General features: G+C 36.5%; 1 protein-coding gene across 2 annotated transcripts; it reads left to right on the plus strand.

Moving 5' to 3' along the window:
- The first annotated feature begins 49 nt into the window (after positions 1 to 49).
- On the plus strand, positions 50 to 12,160 carry LOC139123158 (enkurin domain-containing protein 1-like). Of its 2 annotated transcripts, none has more exons than XM_070689226.1 (7): positions 50 to 218; positions 997 to 1,211; positions 2,188 to 2,360; positions 3,057 to 3,224; positions 4,718 to 4,878; positions 9,787 to 9,923; positions 10,549 to 12,160. In XM_070689226.1, exons 2-7 carry the CDS (start codon positions 1,025 to 1,027, stop codon positions 10,707 to 10,709), a joined length of 987 nt encoding a protein of 328 aa, XP_070545327.1. In that variant the 5' UTR covers positions 50 to 218; positions 997 to 1,024; the 3' UTR covers positions 10,710 to 12,160. The 2 variants fall into 2 exon arrangements, with proteins under 2 accessions (XP_070545327.1, XP_070545326.1); XM_070689225.1 differs by lacking the exon at positions 50 to 218 and adding an exon at positions 278 to 430.

The following is a 12,160-nucleotide window of genomic DNA, read 5'->3' on the forward strand; positions in this document are numbered from 1 at the left end:
ACTTTGACCCCAAGTTCGCCTCAGAAGTAGACATTTTTTAATTGGCAGAGTCCCTGTCATGTGACCGTATTCATACGTTCGTACAGGTCGTTGCTGCGAAAACGTAACAACATTGACGTTTTCCTCCATTTTGAGGCCCCAAAATGGTTCTTTAGGCATTTTCGTGCCAATTTTACAGCGTTTGATTCTGCTGAACATAACAGACAAGTTTAAACCAGGTAAGTTACCAAGTGTGAAACGCAATGATACAAATATTGTCAATCTGGCAACATGTAACTGCACGCGTATCTTGGGATGAGATTCTTGTTTCGACTTGAAACTGTGTCAGTCAGTTTGTCGTGAATGTCACATTTTGAAACGATTCCACTGGTGCTGTCGATAAAATGAGTAACGCAATCGGAGGGAACAATAAGAAAATTAGATTGGATGGGTAAGTTACGCTTTGAGTCCATTCCAATATGATACGGTTCATTCTTGTGTGAACCATAGACAGTAGAGCCCACTTCTACTGTCTATGTGTGAACCTACCAAATGACTCATGGTTGTGTTGTGCAGTGCAGTGAAGTGATGGCCATTCTTTCACATTTACAATCTTGATACCAAATACAAATACAAATGTACATGTTCTTAAAGGACTGAACTTAAATCCAGAACGTGTAGAGCTGTTCAGTCTTCCTGGAAATCGTCATATCTCTGTGAAATGCCTCAGAATTGTGTTCAAAATGCAGCTCATTGCAGCTTAAAAAGTCACATTCAGTGACTCACAGTGAAAGGAAATTGTAATCATAAAGAGCGAAGGGAGAAGTGTACAGCTGACCTACAAATCATCTTCACAATGTATCCTATGATTATACAGTGATGGTGATATAGAGAGCAGTGATAAGTGATATGATAAGTGATACTGTGTAAGTCAGACTCGACTCATTTTTTCATTGACATGTTTATCATTTGCGATAAAATGTTATTTCAGACATTATGTTTCCATCCTTTTTACAGGAGCTGTACATACGCAGACAATCGTGCAATGTTATCAAGTCCAATTCCTCCAGATCCTATGTACCAGGCCAGAAATGGCTGGTCTAATGACACTGCTCCAAAACCAAGGGTTCGTCCTGAAGCTGAAGCCATAGCTGAGAAGCACAAAGGCTCTGTCGGATTACTTCTTCAACTTGAAGGGCAAGGTATCTACAGACCACCGTCTAGTAGACAAAGTAAGTGGGCATCCTCCTTTGTCGGGCTTTAGCTGCATCAGTTTGTATTTGCTGTGGAACATCATCAAATTTTAATCTCACTTCCTTATTTGGTCACAGGTGCTTTGAACATGGACATTGTAAGCCATTGCTCAAAAAAACAGTTAAAAACTGTTGAGCATATAAATCAGGGGTCACCAGTCAAGTGTGTGAATAAGAGAAGCAGATTTCTTCAGATTTACAGTTAGTTTCAAAATGTCAGTGGGGTTTCCAATTATTTAAATTTTTAGTTTTCCTTGGCCTATCAACATAAAAGTCCAAAGGACAGTTCAAACCACATGGTGTTTTACACCTGTAACAGAAAAATATCAATGGTGTGCAAGAAAGTTGCATTATGCCTTACAATAGATCTATCCATTTTGCAAGATTTGAACGTACCTTGAATCATAGACCCTAGAGAAACATTTTCTCTACAGTCTGTGCTTGAATGTTGTGTTTCTCGCTTACAGGCATGTTTACACCTGTCAGATGACATGCGGAGATTACATAATACAGTCATAGGTCTTTTCTGAGAGTGTTATGAAAAGATCTCAACACTTTCATCAGTACTCAAAAGAAAAGAATAATGTTACAATATTAATCTCACTGAAGTTTTCTATTTAAATTATGTTGTGGTAGCTGACTTTTAAATTTTCATGTTATTTCTGATTCAATATAAATTCTAGTTCAAATAAAAGGAAAATATGTTACTGCCATTCTCCTGAATGGGCTGATACAAAACTTTTCATAAGACTCCAGAAAAAGTTGTAGTCAACACAAAAGCAATTGAAGAACTAATGAAATGAAAATTGTTTCTGGGTATTCTTGTTTCAGTTATTTGACATACTTTTGATGATAAAACATAAAATTCTCAGAATATATCTCTAGATTTAAACCCCTTTTAAAATCTTAGGATGTGTACTGAGTTGAGTGACATCATAGATGTATTGATTTTCAGGACCAGAGTCAAGAGACTATGCCAGAGAAAATGTCAGAAAGCTTCGACAGATTCAATCACAGAATAGGAGAAGGAAAGAAGAGGTACACAGGAAATCCAATGAACCAGTCAAAGTGTTACCTCAGTCAGAAAAATACAGAGATGTTCAATCCAAACTATCAGAACACCTTAGTGTAAGTTGTGCTGAATCAAGTTTCTTTCAAGTATTGCTTAATGTAATATTGCTTTCAAACCTGAATGTGATAGAGTACTGCCATTATCTAAAATACGTCTTTCTAGCCAACTATATACACATCTCAGATGTGGTTTGAGTAATATTGATAAAGAAGATACTTCTCATAGTATTAACATTTACTGGAGAGATTTAGTTCCATGTTACGTCTGACAGCAAGGTAGTGGCATATGCACATCAGTGCTGATGTGTGAAGTTTTGGTTCAGTTTAGTTACTGATGGAACATTATTACGTGAACTAAACCTCTCTAATATTTCCAGTCTTTGCACCAAAATAGCATTCATCAAAGTTCTATATGTACAAGCTAAACTTTTAGCCTTCTGATATCTTTTTTTAAAAAAAAGATGAAAATTCATTAATGATGTATGAGTGTGGGTGTTTCATGAACGCCACAGCGTGTAGAGGGTCGCAGTCAGAAAAATTGTAACAACTTAGCTTGATTACTGAACCACTCTTTTTTGAAAGTGGGGATTGGGCAGAGCGTTTCTCTCTGTCGCTTCTCTGCTAGGTGACTGGCTGATGTATGTTGTGAATTTGTCAAAAACCCTGTATTTTCATAACAGATACTAGTTAAAGCCAATCAAATCTGATTTAAATTTTAATACTGACATCTTTCCATGTCCAATTTGATGACAGCAACCAGCACCGACACCCAGACCAGAATCAGCAAGTTATCTGAGAGCGCACAGCAGACCTGGTACTCCCGATGTCAGTGTACGCGGAAGATCACTCAGTCCAGCTCCAAGACCTTCCTCTGCTCAGTCAAATAGACGGTCATCAACACCAACAGTAAACTCATTAGAAGTGAGTTTTTACCATCACTGACTTTTCACTTCCATATTGCATAAAGATGCATAGATATTCTCATCACATTAAAACATTTTATTCATTTATATATATGTATTTATTTATTTATTTTGCAAAGATCAAAAAAATTTACTAACAAATCTGTATAACGTAAAGAGTTTATTTTAAATTTAGTCTAAGACATTAGAGTTTGCACCTTAGGGGCAGATATTCAGACTCAAAGGTTTTATAGTATGCGTTTGGTCTTCCTCTTGTGGGTGTTCATTTTGAAGCTCATAGAGTCTTACTTTGCTCATTTTTGTGAAAGTAAAACATTCAATTTTTCCCAATAGATTTAACAAAGCTATGACAGTCATTTGGAATATCAAGTATCTGTGAATATTTGGTAATTTGCTTCCCTAGTAATAGAAAGTGCGAGAGGGTGACTCCTGATTTTGATCCTAAATTTTGAATGGGAATAGGTTGAACTTTCTGAGGGAAAGTTTAAGCAAAAGTATAGGTCTTTTGGATTTGAGGCACAAACTACTTTAACACATGTTATTCAACTAGTTTGACTGTTGTTAAGCATCATATAACTAGGTTTGTTATCAAGGTCTTTTTTTCCAATGTTTATTCTGGTTCTGTTTTTGTTTTTCCATTTTTTAATTTTGATTTTACAATTTGTATACCTGATATGCGGTACTACTAATGAAACATTTGTTGTGACCTACATGGTGACCCTAAGCTCTAATGAAAGATTTGCTATATGTCATACTGTGTGTAGTCAGGCATGTGTATTCAATGACTTACGTTTCCTGGTGATAGAAGTGTTTCTTTGATGAAAATATTAGACAGTAAATGCTTGAGTCTCTGGAGACAGTTGAATTTTATTGGGAGTTGACATAGCTGCAGACAATGTCGTCCTCAGCTTTCAAAATGGGAGTTTTCAGACATAGTGCCTGTTTTTGTCATAAAAATATTGTGACCATGACAATCCTGATTAATTTGATCCTTTGCAAATGAAGTGTTTCACTCCTTTCTACAAGTACTGACATCTATCAGAATAAAATGGTCCATAATTTAAATCTTATAATACCAAGTTCATATTTCACCATCACAGCAGGAAAACCAGTCAGGCATAATATGTCCCGTATGTTGCATTTTAACAAAGACTTGAGCATTTAAAGACCCCTGAAAACAGACACCATAAACGTGATTGCTACTGACTCTACATGCTATAACACCCTGCCGAATAGGCAAAACCATGTATTGTTTGGCTCAATATCACTTTTACTAATTCGGCAGATGAATAAGTGATAAGCATGGCAGAATAAGGGTTAGCAGTATATCCCTGTGCTACTCGTAGACAATTTGAATCCTAAGAATCTATGCTGGTATCTAGACAAGACTACCATCTACTGAAAACAATAGAACACAATGGTACAGTTTATGCTGTAATCAAAACAGAAACACCATTTGCCTTCTGTTGACTTTCCATATGTGTCTTGCAGAGCAAACCAAGAAAAGAAAACGTTAATTTCATTGCGTTGAATGCCAGACAAACAAAGCATGTACAACCATTGAAATCACCATCTGCGGCGGCATTAGAAGAATACAAGAGAAAAAAAGAGGATTCACAAAAATCTTACAAGAAGGGAGAAGTTCCTTCATAGTAAGTAGACAGTGTATATTATTTTCAACCGTATCACCCCCAATGTGCCTGTATGTAAGTCCTACCACTCCACTGAAAAAAATCAGACTGTACCAACGTGGTGGCGGTGAAAGGATTTGAGGCACAATAACTGTAAATTTTGATGATTTTTTCACTATTGCTGTATTGTATGTCAACTACAGTTTCTTGTTCTACTCCCCAAAGCATGTTGAGATACACAGTATTCAGCTTGTCAACTCAGCCTGTACATGTGTAGACTGCATTGTTATTGTAAATAAGTGAATTCTTTTCTGGACTAAATTCAAATGTAAACAAGGCAGTATTGCTGAAGGCAATGAGTACTTGGGCCGAGATAGAGTAATTTTGAGGACTGTACTACTATTCAAATATGGTCTTGAATTTCCTCCTGTCAATTAGGCATTGATTAACTGGTTATTAAACGAAGCAATGGCATGACAACGGCAAAATATGTCTAGCAACTTTTGTGGAGTTTGAGGCAGGGGTTCTTTATTTATAGTGAAATTGCTTAAACTCCTTAAATATTCAAATTACAGCAAATTTCTTTTGTTCTCGATGGTAGATGTCTAATATTTAGATGGGCATATTTAGATTTCTACCCTATAGTTATCCCTATATACCAAAATCGGACATCCAGCTCTATTGGCTTGCTCAGAATTAGATATGCGAATAATTAATGAGGTAAAATATGTGGTGTCATAAGGTGTCCCATCATACCAAATATGAAGGGTGTAGCACTTGTGGTTACTGAGTTGTGGACAAATATATATATTTGATGTCAAAGGTCATTGAGGTCACGTGACATTTTGTCAAAATAATTGTATTGCTAAGTTATTCCTATATACCAAAAATCAGACCTCTAGCTCTATTGGCTCGCTCAAAATTAGATATGCATATAATTAATAAGGTACAATATGTGGTGTCGTTAGGTGTCTTATCATACCAAATATGAGGATGTAGCACTTGTGGTTACTGAGTTGTGGACAAATATATATATTTGAGGTCAAAGGTCATTGAGGTCACGTCACATTTTGTCATAATAATTGTATTGCTAAGTTATTCCTATATACCAAAATCAGACCTCTAGCTCTATTGGCTCGCTCAAAATAAGATATGCACATAATTAATGAGGTACAATATATGGTGTCATAAGGTGTCCTATCATACCAAATATGAAGGGTGTAGCACTTGTGGTTACTGAGTTGTGGACAAATATGTATATTTGAGGTCAAAGGTCACTGAGGTCACGTGACGTTTTGTCAAACAAATTATATTGTTAACTTATCCCTATATACCAAAAATCAGACCTCTAGCTCTATTGGCTCGCTCAAAATTAGATATGCGCATAATTAACACTGCATGAAAAGCCAATAATACTTACTGTATTTGCATGGATTATTGCCTGTATTTTAGCTGAAGAGTGCATATACAGATGAATACAGTCACGAATACATAGTTTGTATTCAGCAAGCCTGTATTCACGTAGATTCATGTGAATTCACGTGTATTATTCAATAATACAGTCGACTCATTAATGTGAATTTATCTGTATTATTGCGTTTTCATGCAGTGTAATGAGGTACAATATGTGGCGTCATAAGGTGTCCCATCATACCAAATATGAAAGGTTTAGCACTTGTGGTTACTGAGTTATGGACAATAATGTATATTTGAGGTCAAAGGTCACCAAGGTCACATGATATTTTGTCAAAATGTCTGAGATATCTGCGTGAACCGATGGACTCACTGATGGACTCACGGACGGATATGACCCAATCTATAAGCCCCCTGGACTTTATCCGTGGGGACAAAAAACTGTGTCACTGCATCCTTTAGGCAATATGAATACGATGAGAAACTAAATTTTTATTTTTCTTGGCCTTATAAATGAAAGTCTATGGAGAACTGCCTTATACATGGGAGTCTATGGAGGTGTAAACTAAAAAGTCCTCTAACACGGCCAAATTCGATCGCATTGTGAAACAAATCGACGTGCATCTGTATGGGGTTGGGTACTATTCTTGTGCAAAGTTTGAAAGAAATTGACCAGGGCATGTCTGAGATATCTGCGTGAACGGACGGACAGACGGACTGACATGACCAAACCTATAACTCCCCCAGGACTTCGTCCGTGGGCACTAAAAACAACGCAACAGTTATTACAGCTACACCGGCGGTAGGTTCATATCCAGAGCCCCGTACGGTCTGCCGCCGTCGCTTGAAAACAATCTCATAAACCTGGCCATATGGCCAACTGTGTGTGAGCAGCTGGATACTTGACTTCCCGGAGAAGGCGAGCTGTCACGTTCAAGCTCAGGATTATTTGTCGATCAAATTTCAGTAAATTTACCTTACCTAGATGAAATTTTGTCTATATGCTGAAATTTCGCCGAAGTTTGACAAAATTGCATCGATTTTTCAGGTTCATATCCGACATTTTTGAGTTTGAGTGCAGATAGAAATAAGTTTTGAGGCAACATGGCTGCGACCCCATGTTGACCCCTAGCCCTGCGTACGATGCTATGTGCTACAGCTAACACACAGCATCGTACGCAGGGCTAGCGAGAGAGTTGCCGACATCGACGGTTATTTACGAGAAGTGAATAAAAGACTGTCATTTTTGGAAGCGATCGAGTAGCTGAGGTAGGCTGGGATACGACTTGGGCCCAAGAACGCTGAATTTCGGCAGTAATTTGGCTTTTTACGTCAAGTCCCAAAATGGATTTGAAGTCACCGACCCTACGTACGCATACGGGTCTTTGCAGGGCTGTGGTGAGCGGGCCGATTAGCTGACCATAGCGGAACACACAGCATCGTACGCAGAGCTAGTTGACCCCAAGTGAAAATGTGCTCGCGATCAAATCTTCCTATATCTTTTTCAGAATTTTCGACAAAATCATTGCTTCTTACATCTTTTGTAAAATATAAAATATTAATATAAAAATGCGATGTGCCATGTCTCCAGATTTCTAAAATATCGTTCGTTGACCGTTCGACGGAATACTCATTTCGCAAACTTGTGACGCAGTTGAAATTCAATACTGACCGCCAAATAATCTTAATGAGACTAATCATTCTAGACATCCTCCAAATTATCCAACCATTCGCGTTAGAGTTCAGCTCGCTTAGAGGATCATAACATTCTTCGGCCTTCGTTTAGATCGACCCTAATCTCTCCCATTTAGGAAATAAATACACAAGCTACCTTGACAAAACTTCGTGCACCATCCAGGACCAAACACACTACAAATCTGTCTTGACGTCATCATCTCCTTACATGGTAATCGGCATACCGTATTTTTTAGCAAAGGAGACACAGAATACGTCGGAGTATTCAGTTTCAAAACGTATTACATTGTGTGATGTTGTCAAAAAAAGGTAATGTTACTGCAGTGGTATAAATTACAAAACACAAAAGTTCAAATCAGTTTATTTTGGACTGGCTTTACCCAACATTTCATATTGTTTCTTATGCCAGATTTGACCACGTGCTTACTGGCGACCCCTTTACATGCAAATTTTGTGTCAAATGGTGTGTTCTCCTGGAAAAACAAACGTACGATTTCTATATGAAGGAGGCGAAATTTGCCCTCAAAACTCGAAACCACCCCTTATGGGGTGTACCTAGCTATTTTGAACGAGCTTCTCGAATCTGCAGCTCTATTTCGAAATGATGGTCTGGTTTTCTCAGCTCAAGGATAAGTGTTCTCCATCGCTGTGGGCATTACTATTCTCAACTGGGGGTACAGTTTCCAGTCGTAATGTTTTTCATTGTGTCCGGGATATAAAACCTTTCCTTTTCACAATTTTACTTCGGTTAACACTAGTCCACATCTTGTCAGCGATTAAACATGTTTCAAGTTTAAATGTTAAATTCTGGTCTCGAGCCCTCTTGTTCGACCAAACTGAAATTACCCCTCCCACTTTGGCTCGTCCAGTGGGTGTAGCAAGGGTCGTGCCATCGCCTAGGAAACGGAGGGTGCATTAATTGTTGCATTTCGATGCACATTTTGATTATAGTCAGAAGATTTTGTGGCAAAAACTCAGATAGAGAAGCATTAATATTCACATCTCACTTATTCAAGACTGGCTGAGAGCAGCACTTCCATTCAGTTAACATCATTACGCCATTTATTATGCCAAGAAAGATGAAGCCAAGACATTTTACCCTCCCTGGTCTCAGCCAGGAATGGTTATACCTTACAGAGTTTTTTCCCACGGAAGAAAACAAATGTACTTGGGCTGAGGCCCAAGTACAACAATAACAGTGTATTTTACACATATAGACGCTGTGTTAACAAGCGTAATGTTAAGTGTTTCAACATGCCCTGATAAGTACAGCAAGAAATTGGAGTTGATATTAAACACAAAAATAGTGAGAAAATCTTTAAAAGTTCAGAGATACTGGCCCTTTAAAGGTACCTTTGCCCTGTCTAAGAAGTATATGTCTATTTTCTGAAAAGTATTTATGGCATTTCAAGACTCAAGAAGTATTCTAATCTACACTGCCTGTGATGAAAATAATCAATGTAACTTACCAGTTATTTACTCGTTATTTACTCTATGTCAAATATATAGTGTATAGCATTGTTGCAGTTGATAAGATATGTCTACAACTGAACTAAATACAATGAAAAGAGGCTATTCACAATTACTGTGATCAAAATAAAAAGATGGACCAAATTTTTTTGCAATGAATTTTTGATATTCAGGTTTTGCTTTAAAACAGAAATGTTGACTTTGTCCCTAACATTACAACCTCAGCTTAGTTTTCTACATGTATGAAAGAAACAGACACAAATTTTGTAAACTCTTGACATCATCAATGATTGATCTCTGTAGTTATATTGCACAGAAGAAAATCTTCATCTTTTTTTCCACCTTGTGCAGTTTGAGATCACGACAAAAACAGTGGGAAAAGGAAGAAGAAGAGAGGAAGAGAAATATTCCAGATCCAGATTTACCTCCAGGTCATACAGTCATGCCAGAAAGGGAGAGACGTGAAACACTGGAAGTACTTAGACAAAGTAAGTTTGTTTCAGAGGTTATAATCATTGCTTTACCCTAATTAAAAGTTCAAGATGCAACATGTATGTCAAATGAATTATTACAATACTACAAAAAACACAGATAATGTTGATGGCTTTATCAATGATGGAATAGTATGTGTGATTGCCGTGTGGGGAAAATGCATGACAAAGTCACATTGAATATTATAGTTTGTACACTCTAGCATGTAAGTCTACTCTAAAAGTTTATAAAAGAGACAACATTTTGTATTTGACTCAATAATTTCAATGTGAAGATACCTGCTAATATCAATAAGAAATCCCAAAATGAAACTTTCCAATGTTTTTAGCTCATATTTGTGAATAGGATGTTTTCATATTGAGTCTAAATTGATCACTTTTATTGTCACTGGTAGTTTTTTCAGGTTTCAAACTTGGCAGACTAATTCATCAAATGAATATTTATTCATTTTACTATCACATTCAATACAGTTGTTCAAGATTGAATGTATGAATCAAAGCAATGATTCCGTAAGATTACAATGTAAAACAAAAACTAGCACACATAATAATCAGTGGTTGATTGTAAAGTGTTGAATCAACTCACTCACCTCCCTCTTTTGTTTGATTTTGTCTTTTGCAGAAGAGAGAGACCTGACAAATGAACTAGCTAGGTTACCTGTGACTGCAGACACTGTACGTGCAAGGTCTAAGAGAGCTGAGATTGAAAACCGACTGTCGGAAATTGAAGAAGCAATAAAGATCTTCTCAAGGAAAAAAGTATTTGTTAAGTTAGATGAGTAGTGCCAACATTTTCATTGATTTTTTTTCTGAAAAACTATTGTGAAAGCCTTGATTATTCACTCGGATTGAGTTTCATAGTTATAGATGAAATTACATCCCAGAACAAAGGTTGAACAACAATCAATTTCATCATATAACTAGAAATCAGTAAAGATTTCCTGCTCCTAAAAACATTGAAACTAAATCCAGGTGATAATTAATGCTTTCACAGAACACTAGTTTACATCTTACCCATCGCCAATTTAAAGAAACACTCATTTGGATACCAAGTTTTGTAGTTCTTAACAAATTTAATGCAGAAAAACATCGAAAGAGTATCTCAGCCTCAAAAACTCTGAGAATCTGTCACTGAAGTGAACATGGCTTGTCAGGAACATCCTGACTTCTAAGTTTCATCAACGTGGAACAAAGATACAAAAGTCTGTATCGTTTCTCGGATTTACAGATAGTAATTGTAAACAGATGTAATTTTACAACTATATAAAATGAATTGATTGCAAGATGCAAAAACTTCAAAGAAATGATAGAGTAATTTATGAGTAGTTTTGTAAATTGAAGTGATTTTTACAGAGATTGACATGAAAAGTACCAGTAGGTACATATGAAAACAAAATCAGACTTAGATCAAACATGGTATACTTTCAGCTTGTTTGACACTATTTAATTAATGTTACTATCCACAAGAGGACTACTGATCTGATGGATAACAAGCAGTCAATTTTTAACATATCTTGTTAAAGCAGATAAGTTTTCTTAGCACACACATTGTAAAATAAAGTTTTCTTATCAAAAATCAAGTGCATTAAGGAAAACTTCTGCCAAAAAGACACTGGATCCACTAACCATATAGGGATCCACAAATGTGCCAAGTATATTGCAAGAAGGTTTTGTAAATGCTGTTTGTTAAAATGGGGAAGCAGAAAAATGCATTGGTTAAGGTGTGTTTTTTGTCAGAATTCAGTATGTGATGATAACTGTGTTTTGATAATTGCAGAAGAAATATGATAGAGGGCGCTATACCTTATTTCAAGAATCTTGCCTCAGCTCCGCATGAAAATCATGTGCAAAAAGATGTATCTTTACATTGTGCCCTCTATACTGACATAGATTTACTAACTCAACCTGCTTTTTGTCTTTTATGATTAGTGTTGTATTATTGCTAATTCTGCAAGGCTTAGAGGGTCAAAAACATGCTTTTATGTTAGCTAGATGTCACTTCACATTTTGTACAAGTAATAGTAATATGCTTGTTTTATTTCTGAATGGGTGTACAAATTTCTGTTGGTTTGTCTATCATCTTTATCTTCATACAGACAACATAATACTAGTCTATCTTTCTGTAAATATTCTGTATAACATACACACTTTTCTGCATTATTGTAGCATTGTATGTCAAACAGCTGAGGTGTGTTGTCAAACAAAAGAATTAAAAGAATGCTTTTGTATATCCA

The sequence above is a fragment of the Ptychodera flava genome, chromosome 22, assembly GCF_041260155.1.
Source record: "Ptychodera flava strain L36383 chromosome 22, AS_Pfla_20210202, whole genome shotgun sequence".
NCBI lineage: Eukaryota > Metazoa > Hemichordata > Enteropneusta > Ptychoderidae > Ptychodera > Ptychodera flava.

Bases quoted from the DNA above. Each gene is read 5' to 3' on its own strand.
- LOC139123158 (XM_070689225.1), top strand. From the start codon at position 384: ATGAGTAACGCAATCGGAGGGAACAATAAGAAAATTAGATTGGATGG. The intron at 1,212-2,187 runs GTAAGTGGGCAT...ATTGATTTTCAG, and splicing joins ACCACCGTCTAGTAGACAAA to GACCAGAGTCAAGAGACTAT. The intron at 4,879-9,786 runs GTAAGTAGACAG...CACCTTGTGCAG, and splicing joins AAGGGAGAAGTTCCTTCATA to TTTGAGATCACGACAAAAAC.